This window comes from Helianthus annuus, chromosome 15 (genome assembly GCF_002127325.2).
Source record: "Helianthus annuus cultivar XRQ/B chromosome 15, HanXRQr2.0-SUNRISE, whole genome shotgun sequence".
Lineage (NCBI taxonomy): Eukaryota > Viridiplantae > Streptophyta > Magnoliopsida > Asterales > Asteraceae > Helianthus > Helianthus annuus.
In genome coordinates, this window is record NC_035447.2 from 69,408,437 (window position 1) to 69,427,382 (window position 18,946).

Sequence of the window (18,946 nt, forward strand, 5' to 3'; positions counted from 1 at the left end):
GCACCAAATTATACTTATTTCAAAACGATAGAATCCGAATATTTTAATAACATAAACATAAATGGTATGTTTATTTTAAACATCGATACTTCCGAACTCATTTACAAATAAATATAATGTATATATTTTTTTTCACACGTGATGTTCGTATACTTTTATAAAATAAATATAATTATTTGTATTTATTTTGAACGTTTACCCGAAGTACGACACATTGCCGTAGGATTTTAACAAATGATGTTATTAACCGACTCGATTCGATAACAGCGACACGAACCGCTATCCATCCAAGTACTTCTAATTCACGACGATTAACACGACTTCGTAAATATTTATATTTATGCATATGAATATATATAGCCTAAAACACTAGAAAACTAAGTCGCTCTCGAGACTTAGTATTTATCCTGTTTATAAATAGGATCAAATAATCATGGATTGGTTATTCTAAGTCAAGATAACACCTTTATAGAATCGTTTAGTTAACGATTCGGTAGAGCTCGGACACGTAGTTTAGCTACGTTTAAATTAGAAAACTGATATGTTATTTCCTCTTAGGAATACTAGATGCACGCTAGCTAATTCACGTTATTGGAACGACACTACGGAATCACACTAAACTAGCTTTGCACAGGAATATCAAGGTGAGTTCATAACCCCCACTTTTTACTGTTTTACATTTTTATAAATGTTTTCGGGGGTGGAAAGACATGCAAGTTTTGCAAAAATAAACAACTTTTCGTTGAACGAAAACTCATATTTCTAAACCATATTGCGAATGGATTTCAAGGAACTCAAATGATTTACGGACGGTTTATACTAAACATACCGGTTTTACAAAACAAACGCGTATTTTCACAAACGTGCATGATTTTCATGACTAGTGACAGGAATGTCCTAGTTACTACAACGGGACTGGGTTGTTCTGCGTACGAACAACGAGACAAACCAATGGGTTTATGTCCCCTTTTTTTTTTCTTTTGAAATACATATTAACCAGGGTATGATTAAGCTATGGAATGAACTCTTGGATCACGTGCGAATAGGCGCTAACTTAGGCACCATTAATCCTTTTAAGGACCACGGAACAGGGGGTAGGTCTATCGGGTACGGGCGAGCCCCACTTACGGTCCTTGTGCGGCCACTTAGAGTGCTTTTGTGTCCCTGTCGAAGTGAATCGACACTTAAATCGTCTACCGGGTTGAGTGCTTCCTATGTCGGCACACATATTAATGTCTTAGCTACACATTAATGATCAACATGTTCATAGACGCATTACATACCTACCTATAAACTGAACTTTCAAATGTTTTTAAGATTCATTTGATGTAAACTCACAAGTACATGGATTTACAAACTTTAGTAACGGTTTTCAAGTTATACCTAAGTAAGAGGAAGCGCTGATCCTGCTTACAAAGGTTCGTTTGGGCTCGGCCCATTCTCTCTCGTGCAATGCACAAAGACTATTGTGGGCTAGACTCACAGTTTTTCATAAATCATGCCAAGAAAATAATTTTACTATATTTTCTCAACAACTTTGAAACCGGTTATCAAAAAGATTTCTTTTAAATCTTTTCAAAACAAACTATGAACTCGCTCAACTTTTTGTTGACTTTTTCGCATGTTCTTTCTCAGGTTACTTTTCAAAGATATGGCACGGTTGGAATAGGAGAACCCATGGGGATTCGAGTACTTAGCAGGCGTTCAATTTCTAGAAGTCTTAACTTATTTGCTTCCGCTGTGCAATGAAGATACAGGTCCAGTCACGCCAGCTCTGATATTTCGGGGTGTGACATCTAGACACCCTAGTTTTAAATTTATAAACTAAGACTCTCTAAATGTTAGACCACTGACAGGCAAGTGTACTTATCGTACGTAGTAAAGCCTATTCAAGTCCGAGTATCGAACCCACAAGACACTAGCGACGCTAACTAGACTCTGACTTAACTAATACTTAATTGGTTTTAATTGTTTTGGATTTGAGGTAAATATTTTTTAAACTAAAAAGCAATTTAAATAAATAGACGACCAAACAGAAGCAAACGCAAACAACTAGAGACTGGACTGAAACTCAAGTATGGGAAAAATATGTTACCTAGGTAAGAATCCCTAGATTCATGAATAAAATCCTAACCTTGGTTTCGAATGAAGACTATGCCTAACCCGATAAACCCCCAGAAGGTAAATCGAACCTGACAGTATGACAAGTGATGAAGTGCTAATAAGGACTGACTCGAGTCATCGACCACCAAGTCCCACAACTATCAGGTATAAAGTAATTTATTCACTAAAACCCTCAAATTATGAAGCAGAAATAATAAAAAACACCGAGACCCTAGGAAACTCTAGACGCGAATAAACAGATGAACCCAAGTTATCGGCCACCCAAGCTGCCAAACAACGCCCAGCTAATAACCTAGCAATTCTAGATTAGATTTCTCACCTCTATAAAAGATTGCACGTTTTAATTAATTGGTTTTAATAATTATTAAACTTGAATTAGATTTCTCACCTTCAAGGTCTAGACCGAAAGATTATAACCTAGACTGACTCCCGGCTCTAAAGTATATTTCTAAGTATCTAGAGCAATGGAATCAACAAATAAATTATCAAACCAATCAAAACCAACACACAAATATTTAGAATCGGATTCAAAAATTATAACATGTAAGAGCATTCACATCCAATCCACTAAAAATATACATACATTCCACTAAAAAACAACTCCTATATCAATATATTTCCACTAAAAACAAATACTTTTTCTCTCTCCTTTTCAATATATATTACATTTTCTCTCTCCTCTACTCACAACCACTTTCAAAATATATTAAAAAATTATACAGGGTGAACAGTGTCCCCCCAAATATACAGATGAACAGTAACATTTTCTCTCTCCTCCACTCACAACCACTTAAACCACTTTTTATAATTTAAAAACCCATCTCTCAAGATTTGGTGGATAGAATGTGAATGCTCTAAATCATTACATTCATTTAAAACCAAAAGTTAATCATTCAAACAAATCGTCTAGTTCATCAACCCTAGGCAACCATAAAAAGTTTAGCCAACAATCATATTCAAGAAAAATAAACAGGTCTCAAATAAATAACAAATCATGTTCATGAGTTCGACTAAAATAAATATATAAAAATCAAACTAACTCGTTCGCGAACCGACCCGATTATTGATCTCAAACTTAAACCTTGATCGCGGCCTTTTTCTTTTTCCTTTCTGTCGTCGCCTTCGAATTATGCTTGCTGCCGTATACGTATCATTTAAAATTTTTTTATCTCCTCCCCTATGTATTGATGTTGTTTCGAATATAACTAGTATTTAGTACCCGCGCGTTGCGGCGGGGCAAACCAAATTAAGCAACGTAAGCTTACGGGGCAAACCAAATTAACCAAAGTAAGTTTATGCAACGGAAGCTTGGTTCATATTTCGTTACGGTATTGACTTGAGTAAAATATGAATGTATTAGTATAGTCAATTTTAGTCATCTATATAAATTATTAACATATTAAAGTTATCTGGAAGTTGATGTAAGATTTAGGGTGCACGGGGCACTATGCGGGGAGGCAAGCGGTGACCCAAGTCCCCGAGCGGGAACACCGCCGCCATCCCTGCGGTGAGGCAAATCGGGGACCAAGATCGGTGTATGTTCACCGCACAAGAAATTGCACAAGGATCGAGATTTTAACGTTGGGCAACGGTCAAATGTTTAAAAAATTTTCAATTTTAACCAATATAAATAACCAACTTCAATCTAATTTTTTACCACACCCATTCTCAAACATACTCTAAAAATCTATCAAATACAACCCAAAGCCAAACCGAGCAATGGAGAACCAACCCCGCGAAGCCAAGAAAAAATCTAAGGGACGCGGCTTGCAACCGTCTCGTGGTGGTTCGAGTGGTGCAAGTGCACAACCACAACCCCCTTTCGGATATACTTCACAACCCTCGTTTTTTTTACCAACAACCTTCACACCCCTCCTTTTACAACACCCAACCACAACCCACTTTCGGCTATTTTCAAAATTTGTTATCAATGGATCCTCAAACCCCCGCCTTCGACCCGTATGGTTTTCGTTCCCCACAAGTTCCATCTCCACGAGAAAATGTTGAACGTCCTCTACCTATTCACGAGGACGAGGAAGTAGTGCCCGAAACTCAAAATTTGGGCGACTATGAAGATAACACCGGAGATGATGAATATAATGTGGATGAAGACTCCGGCAAAGAAGAAGATGACGCTCGGGAAAAAAGGGAAAATGGAGCACCAAAATTGGACAAAAGTCCAAGAAGAGACGTTGACGAAGGCGTGGGTACATTGCTCTACCAACAAAAAGAAGGGCAATCAACAAACCCGCAATGGTTTTTGGCGTAGGATTTTAGATCATTATAACGCCACCGTTGGCGGAAGTAACCGGACCGTGCATCAAGTACGGTCTAAATGGGGCCCGATGATGACGAAAATAAACTTTTTCAACGGCCTATACCAACAAGCGGTAAAAATTGTATTTTTTAACATTGTATAGTTTTTAATTTTGTTTACTAAGTTCATATTTTTTTAACACTTGTTATTTTATAATATGTAGGATCGCACACGAGGAAGTGGGTGTAGCGATCTCAACGTGATGAAAGTCGCTTTAAAGGAATTTAAAGATGAATATCCGAGCGGTTTTCAACATGTCGAGGCATGGGAGGTCGTTCGAAAACATGACAAATGGGCCCAAGTCCCATTGTTGGGTGAGGAAGGGGAAGGTGGGGAAGGTTCGGCACAAAAAAGAAAGCCCGTTGACGTGGACCCTTCCATACCCGATATGAACGAAGACCCCTCGCCACAAAGAACACAACTGCGAGACAAGCGTCAAGCGACATCGTACGAGGGCTCGGCCGAGTTGGCGGCACAATTCAAAGAGTACACCGCCATGAAAGAAGCGAAGCACGCAATGGAATTGGAGGCGATTGAATTGAGGAAGAAAAGAGAGTCGGATGCTCGCGAGCTCATAACGGAACAACGCGAAACGATGAGAAACTACGCGTACGATCGAGATATGAAAACATTACTCAAGCCGCACGACGATGCTCCGCCAGAAATGTTGCCATTCATCCTCGCCCGAAAGCGCGACATCGCTAACAAGTACGGGTGGCCGTGCAATTTCTAAAATTTTTATGTAGTATTGCGATGTAATTTTTATTTTATTAAATGAAATGTAATTTTTTATATTATGCAACTATGTTTTACTTTTTATAAAAATATTTTCTTAATTAAAAAAAAATAAAAAAACAAGAGAGGAGTGCTGCCATCAAATTGAGGGTGTGAGGGGAATTAAGAGGGAAGTTGACATGACGCGTGCTGATTGGGTGTGTGTAAGAGAGGGGACTCCCCTAAGAGAGGAGTGCCCCTTACACCCTTAGGGGAGGCCATATTTTGTATATCAGATAGACAAAGCCAAAGGTCAAAGTACACCTTTCCAACGTGTTTTGTTAAATCTAAATTCTATTATTCAAGTCTAATCCCTATTATGGCTTCAAGCATATTTAGATTTCTAAATACAAATCAAAATCAAAACAATCTTTTTCTTGTTCAAAACCAAGTGATTCAACTAAGAACTAAAGGACAAAGGACAAAGTCTTTTTATTCTATGTTTTATCATATAAATTTCTGAAAATAATTTTACCAACCTTCAACACCCAAATATTTTTAAGTTACTCTACCTTTTAGATGAATGTAGGCTTATCAACATCGAGTTATCACACCCAAGGAAAAGTGGACAACGTTAAATGTCAAAATTGGAGTAAGAGTGTAAATATGCACTATTTAATTATATTATATAGTGAGCTGAATTACTACTATTATAGCAATATGAAAACAAATGTTGTATATTTAACCCACTCCATCAAGTCAATTTCGGTATATAAACACAAAACAAAACTCTTTTGTTTGCAAGCGTGTCTGTTTGTGTGCATTTGCAAGACATAAGAAGCAAACTAAATCCAACAGTGTAGTGATGCGCAAAAAAAAGGTAAAGTATACATACATAAAAAGAACCTCTACAACTGGTTGGGAACACAAGAAGAACATTTGGGTAGCTTTCCTATGGTCAAAGTCTAACCTTCTTTCTTTGTTACGGGAGGGGTGGTCACTAGTAATTCTATCACCCACAAGCACCAATCAAGTTCCGCCATGTAATCAACCATTTTTCCATCACTCACCACCACACCCAACAATTTCCCCTAACCAACAATTACACTAAAAAAAAAACCATCACGCGTGAAGAAAATAACGAAAATGGATTTCGTTGAAAATATAACGCGTTAATGTTTATGGCGGCGGTGGCCCATCACTCGTTATACATCATTCCGTTATACAATAACGGAACCGCCCCGGCCTCTCTTAGCAGATTTAAGTGGGTTTTAAACCCATGTATAAAATTTCCAGAAATCCTTAAACACAAAACCTATCATCATCATCAACATACGCAGATTGCAGCTATGGAGGCTCCGAGGCTCAGATGAGGTCAACCTCAATACCTCATCATCATAACCTTTTATCACCTACATCCAGACTCACAGTCGGATTGTCACTAACATCGAGTCAAACAAAAAGGTTCAAAGCGAGAAACAGAAAACAACATAAGGACAGCGCCCATTGTAGGTCTGCCGCCACCGGCAACAGCAGATCAACACCCCCTTTCTCTCTGTATCTCTCTCCTTCTCTCCATTACCCTCTTTAGAAAATTCAAAGTGGAAAGAATACAGAAAGCCTTTGATGTTTAGAGAGACAAAGAAGATCTTTGTTTTACAGTGAGAAACAAAAGAGTTGACCTTGTGACCATGATAAAGATGATAGAAAGAGATGACATTTAAAACAGACATGTGTAAAGGAAAACCACGTGTATGCTCACAAAAGAAAGTACCAGACACATTGTACAACGTAGACGATGATCATTTGTGTAGAAGTCAAGATAAAGGAGGGGTCATTTAAGGAAAATACACCGACTTTTTGTTTTAAGATAGTTCTTAGTGGGAAAGCCTGCGCGTTGCGACGGGTATGTCTGTTTTGTTGCCTCGTAGTTGTTGTTGGAGTTTGCGGGGTGTGTGTAGTGTTTTTGGGTTGTTCGTTTGATAGGAAGCAACAACCTAGTCATATTAGGAACTCAAAACATTAGATTTTTTTCAAGTTGGACATTCACTAAGCTTTTTGTGGGTTTTCGGTAATTAAGTAAATAAGTGGGTAACCTATTTTTATACAATGTTACTCTGATTTATGCTTCAAATGTATGAATATTTTTCAAATTTTGATCATTTAAAGAATTAATATAAAAATGACACTTTTATAAGGAAAAAGTGAAGATTACGTGCATAATGAGAATAAAAAGAAGGAAGCCTGATCTCACCTCGTATATCATATGAGAGCTTAAGCTCGAGCTTATTGTAAAGCTCGAACTCAGCTTCTAAGTAATTTTTAAGCCTAAGCTCGAGTCAGGCATGACTCATTTAGTTTACATTATTTTAGTTATTTTATTTATATAATTACTATTATATATATATATATATATATAATTATAAATCTAGATTTACATACATAGCATAATATATATTAAGTTATTTTTATCATTATTATTATTATTTATATAATAATGTAGATAATTGGCTCGTTTAGGCTAGAAAACCTAATAAAGCTCGGTGTATGAGCTCCAATTTAGGCTAGCTTAGGCTCAAACTCATTTACTAAATGAGCTCCAATTTTGGTTTGCCTGCATGTGAGCTAGCCCCGATTAAAGATTTTAGCAAGACGATCTTAAATACCTCACGAATTCCCTTACATCTATTTTGTCCAAAAATTCAAATTCAAACACCATTATTACCGTCCAAAAAAAAACAATCAAGTACTCCCGCTTCGTGATGGGGTAACTGTTAACAGCTACAGAGATAACTTTTAATGGTTATTTTAAAGTTAATTTGACTTCATCATATCATCACATGTTTTTTTATTAATCATCAATTATAAAAAAATTAGTTATAGGTATTTTCACATTATAAAATTCATTTTATAACTTCTTTTGTTTGTTAAACAATTTATTATTTAAACTTAATTGGTACAAATATGGTATAACACATTACAACGTATTTGTAGAGGTTTTTTACTTCTCACTAAAAGTAAATGTAATAAGTTATTAGGAGACCTTAGACATTCCATAAAGCTAAATACCAAAATCATTTTAGTTTTTATAACACCATAAGATGTTAATGCTATCCATTAAGATAGTAACTATAAAATAACTAGATGTTCAACCCGCGCGCGTTGCGGCGCGAGCTACGAAGGTAGAAACATCACCAACACGCATTATAAAGTATGATATCTAACGAACCTTTTAACTTCGTCATGGGTAATTTCTTTGCGTTACAGGAACAATTCAGAAACATCAAACGAACTCTTGATTAGTATCAACTACCCATAAATGACTCAAAAAACGATTGTTAACAACGAAAAAGCGAACATAAAGACATAAGCTGGGTTAACTGGATGAGTCCCAAAATATGCTTCATGCCTCATGGTCATGCCACGGATTTGTCTCTTCCTGTCTCTTCAGTTGTATCAATCAATGTAAATTCATTTGTAAGGTCAAATAAGTTTGGCGAGCTGCAACACTTTTCTACCTGGAAAAAAGTTCGCCTATACAGATTATCACGTAAAAAATGAGGGCCAATATATATTATTCAACAATAGCATATCTTTTACTTTACACCAATTATTCTAACCTACTCTCTTTGCCCAGCTTTGAAACTCACCCCCATCTAAGAGGAACATGTCTCTACTAAGTGGGCTAGCCCCACATTGACATTTTATTTAAAAGGCATGTGTCTCTACCAAGTAGATTAGCCCCACATTAGCATCTTGTCTAAAAGAGACATGTGTCTCTACCAAATGGGCTAGCCCCACATTGGCAATGGCATCTCTTCTGCTATTAGCTTTTGTTTTTAAGTAACATTCATAAATAAAAACAGTAAAAAATATAGCTTTTGTTTTTAAGTATAATTCACAAATAAATACAGTAAAAGATACTGAAACAATCATGTCACATGATTATAACATATTTTTTAAATTTATTTAGTTTAAATAATCAAACATGTTTTTTTATGAATTGACATATTTTTAACTGGTTTTTTTAATGAACTGGAAGTGAAAACTGTATATGTAACATCTCTAAAGAAAAATAGATCAAACTTGTAACCCATATAGACATCTATGAGTTCAATATATTTTTCTTTAATGACGATTAGTGGATTACAATGTTTAGTAAGCAATGTTTCGTGTACTATTTGATTTCATTTTGGGGGAATTAGATGTTGAATAAATGTATATCACGAGTAGTGTTAGAAAGGTACAAATAAATAATGTCACCTTAGTGCGCAAATGTATCTCAATCCATGAGTTTGTATCTTTTCTCTTCTACTCACGTGGCTCCTATTTGTATCTCTATTATTGTATGCAATGGAATCTGAAACCACAACATTATAATCAATATGCCTTGAGGTGACATAATGTGCAAGCCTAATCATGTTAGGTTAACCCGAGAATAATAATTTGTCCAGTTTTACACTAATATCACATCCCTTTTTAACCCGTTTCCCTTTTAAGTAAATTAGTTCCATTTGACCCGTTTGGCACAAAAGGATCGAAATTACCACTTTGAGAATGTGTACAAGCGTATGTGGTATTACCTCTATGTGCGGAATTTCTTTCAATGGTCTATGAGCAAAATATGCATATGATGCTCTTAAAACAGCCAGTACAAAAGCAAAAATCGGATGTTACTAACTTAAGGTTATTGATTTCTAAAAAATAAGAGTTGGGATGAAGTATGAAGGCTAACCTCGTGACATACTACTATAACAGGAGCCCGTTGCCGTTCAAGCTTGATTATCACGGGCTCCAACCTGCAACAGATTGAGGATTTAAACATCCAATTATATGAATCAGAATAGAAGTCATATATTGATAAAGGTGGATTGGATGTGGCATAATGGATGGGATTGAGATGGATCGAAATTCGAATCGACCAAAGTATTTATATAAAATGATTTAGCAGGGTTTTAGCTATTTTTTTTGGATCTGAGTGAGATACCACAACCCAAATTGACACATTTAAAGGGAACGTGTAGAAAAAGTAGCTCATTGGGTAAGAAATGCAACCCTTTGTTTCACATCCAAATAAGACTCTCCACTAGGATACCGATACCTCAATTTATCCTTCTTTCGCGACCTTCAATGATTTAAGTAAAAATTCTTCACTTATAGAAAATACCACATGACTTAATGATGTGTTCATAAATTAGATTTAAAGCTATAGACAATACACTAAAATAGATGTAATGCTAGAAGCCTAACATGATTTAATGGTGTTAAAAACAGAAGGTATAAAATTTGTAGATTTGGGATAAAAAAAATACTCGTATTCCTCAGGCATGTCCTTTTTTATTTCTTCATACATCATTCCATCACATACACTAGCATTTATCTCATCAGGCCATTGTACCTATATTAAAAAGGAAATAAAAATATTTCATAAAGTAAAAAATGATAACTGCAAATCTCACATTCACACTAATTTGTAGTCAAAATTGTTATTTGCAACGTACTTGTGAAAGATGGAATATTGAAAATCATCCATCATTCACCAAATGAAGTTCCCTAAACAGATAACTATATTAGAAAACAACAAATAAATCAAAAAAGGCAAGCATAATCAATTAGAATTCTTACAGAAGCAATGTCACAAAAAGAGCACAAATCCAACACGGCGCAACCCTAGTCGCCGCCGCTAGGGCGGCTAGTCAAAAACACCACCGCCATCATTAGTTCATAATCACATAGTATTAATTCCGATCAATTTGCATCAAGTAATCAAAGAGACAAAGACATACACAAAATGAGAATTGTGAACCAGTGGGAACGATATAGTAGCAAGCGTGACTGTATATTTTGAAATTGAGAAAATAAACACGCATGTTCATATTCCATCATCTCTCTTGTATCACAACCATCCAAAAACCAATACCTTCAACTTCTTCTTGAGGACCTTCGTTGAATTGATCACCGCCGAAATGGCTGCTGCCACCGCGTCCACCGCTGAGTCGTTGAACCACCGGAAAATCGTAATATGTTCGGCGGAACCCTAAAACGCTACCTAAGTGAATAACAGTTAAATTAGAGTATCTTCACAAAAAATGATAAGAAAATCATGATCATCATCGGTCAACACAAACACCAAAATGTGTAAAGGGTGAATGCCGGTTATGACACAGAACACATTTGCCCTAAAATTTACAACCCAATGCAACACTTTGATTGAAAACCTAAATGTGATTAAAGCAAGCTTGATGGCATAGGAAAAAGAAATACTTACCAGGGCTTGAGTGAAGATTGAGGGCTTCAGTCCACCGTGATGACGGTTTAAGGGAGGGGGATAACCGGACTCTGCCCCTCCTCTGATCAAGTGGTGAAGAGTTTGCATTTCTCTTGAGCGATGCAGGTTCAACACACACTTGGTGCAGAGTGAGGCACTGGTGGGCAATTGATAGGAGACACGGGGAAACCTGGGTTGGATCCTTGAGCCAAACGGGTTTTACTGGTAATTTCACTGTCGTGCCTACGGGCGGGTGGGGTTACCGGGTTTTCCCCGGAATTGGTGGTGGACTTGAGTTACTCTCGGAGTATTCCATTTGTCCAGTGGATGCCCAGAGAGTACTCGGGATTGATTCTGTTGGCCGTTCAAAAAAAAGTTAGTCTTTGTCTCTCTCTTTCTTCTTTCTCTCTCTTACTTATCGAGGCTAAAAGATGAGGGGCACGTGGCATATGAATGTGCTGGACCAAAGAAAAAAGCAATGTACAACTTGGTAAGCCCACCATACATGAGCAAAAGACATAAAAAAACCAATAAAGCTACATGTACAATAAGACATTGCATGAAGATGTTACAAATTAGAGTATATATAAATTAATATATTTAAGTCATTCACCACCTAATTAATTGTGATTAAATTTTTACTTATTTAAGTTTTTATAATTTTCATGCGGAAAGACCATTTTGTCTCCTTATTAATTTCATTAAGTTGTTATACAATAAACATAAAATATTGTAACTACTTAAAGTTTGTTAGAATTCTTCCCATATGCAGTATTATACTTACGTTATTATGAACTTGATTACGTTATTTGTTATTGCTATAAAGTTACAAAATTTTGTGGCAAAAATATTATAATAGAAACTTATGATTGTTTTGTCTCATAAGTGAACTTGAGGCAGTATAGTGTAAATGTAAGGTCCTCATGGGGAAGTAACGAGCAGGAGTTAGCCACATTTGTTGGAAGTAAATATTGTATTATTCTTTTTATATACAATTTATACATATGAGAAATAAAATTGATGGGGCCTTTATTGCCATTTGAGTATGCTTGTACTAGTATTTGTGACTCACCATTTGTTCATCTGTTGATTGGCCACGTTTTGTGGCCAAAGACTTACCCGACTCTTTTTACATATATAATTAAACAAATATTACACACATACATACTATGTTTATACATACACATACAGAAACTTGAGATTATTCACATTGAAAGAAAATTCTATCTGCCAAACAAAGATAAATAGAAAGAGAAAAAAAAAGGGAATGAGAGTGGTCGTAGGTGGTTTGATGGTGATGTAGGATGGAGTTGCCGGCGGTCGGTAGTAGCAGCAAGGCAAAGTTGGTGTCATGGCAGCGAGCGACGAATATCAGTGGAGGTGGTTGACCTTTCTAAATGAATCCACCACTGAATGAAGGCCACCAACTTCAACGTTTTATACTTCTGCAGTGAAACCAAATACGGTTTATGGTTGTTGCATCTTTAGTCGTATCTTGGTGAGGAAAATCAGATGGGAAATCAATTGAGTGATGGTTGTGAATATAACACAAATATTTGGAGAAGTAATAGATTTTTATACCCAATCTAAACAATAATTGTTAATATTAAGGCTAATAATTTGATTTTACTCTCATTAATTATGTTTTCAATTGAATTTCGGTTTCAATTTATTAATCATTACATCATTGTGATTCTTGAGACAAAAGAAGAGGAAACAAAACGATCATAGAAATATAGATATTTTGTTAGAGGACCCGGGGTGGTCCGTGTTCGACCCCCCATCACTCGTTATCAAAAACCAAACACCGCCGCCGCATGGGAGTTTCACGCGTTAAATGTTTAACGCGTTAATTGGAACACGCGTTGAAGAAATGAAATTGTTGCTGTTTGAGTGTTTTTTTTTTTTTTTTAAATTAGTGAGTGATGGAAATTTGTACAAGTGATGACCATTTCCAGCAAAAAAGGATGTGAGTGATGGAAATAATGGTTGATGACATGGCAGAACCTGATTGGATGTTGTGAGTGATGGAATGGTTAGTGAGTTATTCCACCCCGGGTCCTCTTATGCATAAATTTATTTAGAATAACAACTACTTTAGACTATTCACATGACATCTTAATTATAAGATACAAAAGGGCCGAAATCACTAAAATGTTTAAATTTTTGGACAATGCGCAAGTTTATCCCTTCTAAAATAGCCTGGTTCTCTTATACATGTTTCTTCAAAATGTGTACATAATGTAAAATTACCATAAGGGTAAAAAAACCTAGTTTGCTTAATAAGATAACATAGATATAGATATAGATTATATTATATAGTCCATATAAATCTATTTTTTATATTTATACATATACTATTAAATCATGAAAATCCTAAAGGTTGTATGTCTAACCTTTAATTTAATCAATTAATTTCTTTAATTTAATCAATTAATGTATTTAATTGAATACATTAATTTCTTTACAAGAACTTAAGAGTTACTTATAATTAATTTATGAAGTTAATTAGTGTCATTCTTAAACTTTTATTTAATTTCTTAATTTAATTCAATTAAGTCATAATAAAATTTAATCAATTAACTTAGACTCTTCATATGTCATATTAATATTATCTTAATATTATAGTTACACATGTGCCAAAATACCTAAAATACCCCTAAAGTATCTTAAATTTGTGAAGATTGGGTAAGTTTACCCCCTCTAAAACAGCTTGTACTCACTTGTACGTAATGCTATAAAATTTATACGTGTGTAAAATGACCAAAAGGGTAGAAAACCCAGTTTCTTTAATATAGTAGTATAGATAGATAAATAGGGGTTCACCCCCTCTATCTGCCGTCCACACTAACTATGTTCCCGAGTTTCATTTAACAAGGGAAGAGAAAGGAATTAAAAGGAAGAGAGTAAAAAATGTGTTCTAGAGATTTTTTAGGAAGGGAAATGGTGAGAAAAGAAAGGAAGCAAGGGGATGATTGATGCAAATATTCATCCTCCCAATTTGGAGAGATTTGGTGAGAAAAGGTTATTATAAATCTCAGACTTTTTTAAATTTCCTAAATTACCCTCTAATTCATTATAAATAAATTTTCTTTTCTTTTCCTCCAAACTTGGGAACACATAAAATGTTTAATTTCCTTTTCTTTTCATTAAACTCGGGAACACGAATATAATCACATCTTTTCCTTTCCATTCCCTTATAATTCCCCTTCATTTCTCTTCCATCGTTAAATGAAACTCGGAAACAACAGTGTAATTGCCGCCTCAAGTAGTTGGCCCAAAATAAATAACCCTCCAAGTTGTTAGCCCACTTATTCTAAGTATAAAATATGGCAGCCCAATGTTGTTCTTCTCCATTCTCGTATGCTCCATCTTTCTTTTTTTTAACTAGTGGGTGACACCGCGCTTCGCGGCGGGACGACCCGATTTTTGATCCGATATAGCAGTCGAAAGAGAAAACTTACAAAATAAATCGTGGGTAAGTACAAAAGTATGTCAACTTGTGTTTACATCGCGGCGATTTTTCACTTGTCATGCGCCTTCTTGGCGCTATGGCTTGATCCTGTACAATTAGACAACAGTAGTATGACATATATCAGTTTGTGCAATAGGCTAGTTTGAACTCATTGTTATCTGCCATAGATGTTTAGTAACATACCTACTGAGCCGACATGAGGACGCTTCGTATTCAAATTTGGAAAGATCTTTTAGCTGTGCATAGTTTTCTGCTAGATGGTAATCACCAAATATTCGAACCATGTCAGCAAGTTACCCAAAAGGATGAATGCAAGCGGCAGAACCCATATTATCACATATATACACTTCAAAGCAAATCTCACATGTTAACTTCCACAAATAAGAGAACTATTAAGAATCATGAAAGAAGATTCAGGTCTCAAAATGAAACTCATTATGATTATAATATTTTATAAATAACCTGTTCAGCCATCATTGAAGAGATGTATTTTGGGACCAAGACCATGATTTCAAATATCATTGTTCCATGTTCAGTAGAGATTCCCCAACTTTTACTCGATCTACAATAACAAATCACCGAAATATAAAAGAGAGATGTTATTTATGAAGGAATAAAACAATCTTCAAGAGACGGTCGTCGTCGCACACTAAAATTGTATGACTATCGAGTGTCTCGTTAGCCGTAAGAACAAAGCAAAACAACTCATTCAATACTTTACCAATAGAGTTGGTGCCCCATTGGCAGAAACAAATTTTACAAAGCAAAATAACTCATTCACTTGGCTAAAGGAAGAAGACAGTGAGTTAACATGGCTGAAGGATAGAGAGACTTATGATAAAGAAAGGCACGGAGCTTACATTTTAAGAAAAAGCTAAATGCACTTGGTTAGCAATATTAGCTTACAAATCATGTTCTTGTATAGTATCTCATTTATTGTTGGACATATAAAAGATATATCCCATATATATGCAGATACTATATATACACTTAACTATCTCAAATCTGCTAAAACTTATTATCTCAGCCTCATTGACATCAGTAGCAGTTTTACCAGGTTTAGACATTCCATCAAAAACTATATCTACAAATGCAAAACAGGTGCAGATCCTCCTATGGTTATGTAGATATTTTGACCATCAATTTTTAATGAATAAACAAATAAACAAACTCCTTAAAGCAGGTGTTAGCTCTTTTAACTCATGATTCTTTGGAAACCATTCTTTGATTGAGATCCATTTCTGAAATCAAATGTGCTATCACATGAAATACTCCCATTTATAATCTTCATGATTATCCATCATTAATGTTAATTCAAAGCTATGAATTGTTTCTCACAGTTAAAGTTAAGGAAGTCTTATGAATATACTGATGTATTAAAGAAACTCCAGAGATTACCTGACTGTATCCTCCACCACCTCCGCCGCCACCATAACCTCCACCTCCACCTCCGCTATAGTTTCCGCCGTAAGATCCGCCTCCACCACCACTTCATCCGTATCCACCACCATCCTCCACCACCGCCGCCGCCACCTCCACCTCCACCTCCGCCATAGTTTCCACCGTAAGATCCGCCTCGGCCACCACTACTTCCGTAACCGCCACCACTTCATCCATATCCACCATCGTAGCCGCCGCCAGCTCCATGGTGGTGGTTGTTGTCTAACCCTAGACAGAGAAAGAAGACACTGTTGTGTTTTTGTGAAGAATAATTTGCAAGCAGGGCATTTATGTAAGTCTATTGCTACAAACATCACCACCATCCTCTGTATTCGTCGCTTGGGTTAACAGAGCACACCACGAACGCCGTTGTCACACCGGATCAGCCGACGGGAGGACATCCGCGTCTTCGTACCCATAGCGGCTCCTCTTTCATCGCTCTCTCTCTAGAGACTTCCCCTCCTCTCTGTATGTCTTTGTCAATCTGCTTTCGAGGTCTGACTGTGTTGAAGCTTTTTATGATTTAGGAAGACTTAGAAGTTGGTAAAGTTTGGTGGCAAAACAAAAAAAACCCAAACATTACTGGTGTACTGTAGCAGTGCTACAGTACTTTTGAGTTGTGTTTTAATATATATAATAATTAATTCCCATCATATGTACCATCTATCCTTTATGTCACCATCCTCACTTTTATAGAAAGCATAAACAAACAGCTGCTTCTTTTTTTTCTAACAATATTAAATTCTCCCATGTATATGTAACTAGGTGATTCTTCGTCCGCGTTGCGGGGTAATTGCCGAATAATTCTCAAACAATTAAAAAAACAGTACTATAGTTTTGCTAGAAAGAAAAAATAAAAAGGGTGTTAGGGAGCTCTTTGACACGATTTTTAGCTGGGGGCAAAGTCATATTTATATTTTTACTTAGGGAAAAATCAATTTTTTTTTCCCGATGGTAAAATCCTAATTTTTAGCTTGGGTAAAACCATATTTTTATTTTGCACTGGGGGCAAAAACGTAATTTTGAATTGAGGGTGATATCGCAATTTTGAACCGAGAGGAAAATCGTAAATTTTATTTTGACCTGTACGCAAAGACGTAATTCTAAAGTGGGGGCAAAACCGTAATTTTAACGTGGGTATAAATAATAAACTAATGTAAAATCGTAATTTTGAGCCGGGGGAAAAACAAAATTTTATTTTGAACTGGGGCGAAAATGTAATTTTGGTTGAGGGTAAAGGAGTAATTTTTTTACCGAGGGCGAAATCGTATTTTTTAGCTCGGGGCAAAAGAGTAAATGTATTTTGAAGTTGGGGCATAACCGTATTTTTTAACTGGGGGCACAAACGTAATTTTAAAGTAGGTATAAAATAATAAATTGGTTGGTTCAATAGGTATTGATCTCCGCCATTTGAATGAATGACAGAGAAACATTATTCAGAGGCAAAAACGTAACTTTAAAGTGTTTATAAAATAATAAAATGGTTGGTCTAGTTGGGAGAGCCGACCGCCCATTTAAACGAATGGTAGGGATATACTATTCCCTGCCATGGTAAATGTAAATGTTGAAAATAAAAATTAAACTTAAAAAAAATAGGGGCAGCCGCCCTTTTTAACAAATAGGAGGAAAGACCTATTACCCTCCATCTATTTTGTATATGTAGGATAATACGTATGAAAAATATTAACATAATATTCATTTTCTTTTTTTTTTCTTTTGTTGCACCCTAATAATAGAGATAGTGGTCTCGATCCACTAACAGGAAAATAACGGCAATTTTAATTCGGTCAATGAAATCCTCGCTCTGCCCAACTGGCTGGTTATTTAATTATTACTAATTTTCGCTCCATTTGCACTAGGACCTGGCCCAACACAAAATGATATAATATAACACTAAAATTAAATAAAACAACTAAAAACTATACAATAATTATACAATTTACACGGGACAAATATGTATATTTTACCCCACATCAGCCGCTGACGTAGAGAGTCAGAGGAGGTGGTGAGAATGATATCATCAACGTAAAGTAGCAGATAAGCAATGTCGTGGTCATGATGGTAAATGAACAAAGAGTTATCCGTCTTGCGTTGAGAGAAACCTTGCTTAAGAACAAAATCAGTGAATCGTTGATACCAAGCCCGTAGAGCCTGTTTGAGGCCATAAAGAGATTTCTTTAACTTGCAGACATAATCAGGGTAGTCACGATGACGAAAACCCATAGGTTGATGCATGTAAACTGTCTCCTGTAAGTGCCCATGTAAGAAAGCATTGGTTACGTCCAAATGGTGAATTGGCCAAGACTGAGATAGAGCCAAAATGAGAACAGTCCGAATAGTAGTGGGTTTGACCACCGGATTGAAGGTTTCACCACAGTCAACCCCCACTTCTTGACTTCTACCATGACATACCAAGCGGGCCTTGTATCGTTCTAGAGTGCCATCGGAACGAAACTTATGCTTGAATAACCACATACTACGAATAATGTTCATATCTGGCGACCGAGGTACCAACTCCCAGGTCTCGTTTTTAATAAGTGCACTAAACTCGTTGTTCATGGCATTGAACCATTCTGGTGTGGACAAGGCAACCTGTGGGTTTTTGGGA

General features: G+C 36.0%; 1 protein-coding gene across 27 annotated transcripts; it reads right to left on the reverse strand.

Moving 5' to 3' along the window:
* Positions 1 to 8,355: 8,355 nt before the first annotated feature.
* LOC110878196 lies at positions 8,356 to 16,931 on the reverse strand. 27 transcript variants are annotated; one of them, XR_002557677.2, is made up of 14 exons: positions 16,297 to 16,931; positions 15,361 to 15,460; positions 15,082 to 15,287; positions 14,888 to 14,985; positions 11,424 to 11,881; positions 10,942 to 11,204; positions 10,781 to 10,847; positions 10,657 to 10,708; positions 10,468 to 10,553; positions 10,211 to 10,280; positions 9,891 to 9,954; positions 9,739 to 9,793; positions 9,419 to 9,515; positions 8,356 to 8,689 (listed from the first exon to the last, which is right to left on the reverse strand). XR_002557677.2 is itself a non-coding variant. In XM_022126463.2 (4 exons), the coding sequence occupies exons 1-3, from the start codon at positions 16,407 to 16,409 to the stop codon at positions 15,192 to 15,194; spliced, it is 309 nt and encodes a 102-aa protein (XP_021982155.1). In that variant the 5' UTR covers positions 16,410 to 16,931; the 3' UTR covers positions 14,882 to 14,985; positions 15,082 to 15,191. The 27 variants fall into 27 exon arrangements, 1 of the variants encoding a protein (XP_021982155.1); XR_004880914.1 differs by lacking the exons at positions 9,739 to 9,793; positions 10,211 to 10,280 and having other exon boundaries at positions 16,297 to 16,566; positions 16,659 to 16,931; XR_004880912.1 differs by lacking the exons at positions 9,739 to 9,793; positions 10,211 to 10,280 and having other exon boundaries at positions 16,297 to 16,566; positions 16,651 to 16,931.
* Positions 16,932 to 18,946: the final 2,015 nt, after the last annotated feature.

Excerpts from the sequence above, each read along its gene's own strand:
- LOC110878196 (XM_022126463.2), bottom strand. The coding sequence starts at position 16,409 with ATGGTGGTGGATACGGATGAAGTGGTGGTGGAGGCGGATCTTACGGCG. Across the intron at positions 15,461-16,296 it reads GTGGTGGAGGATACAGTCAG|ATCGAGTAAAAGTTGGGGAA; the intron begins GTAATCTCTGGA and ends TTGTTATTGTAG. Across the intron at positions 15,288-15,360 it reads CTTCAATGATGGCTGAACAG|TTCTCTTATTTGTGGAAGTT; the intron begins GTTATTTATAAA and ends GATTCTTAATAG.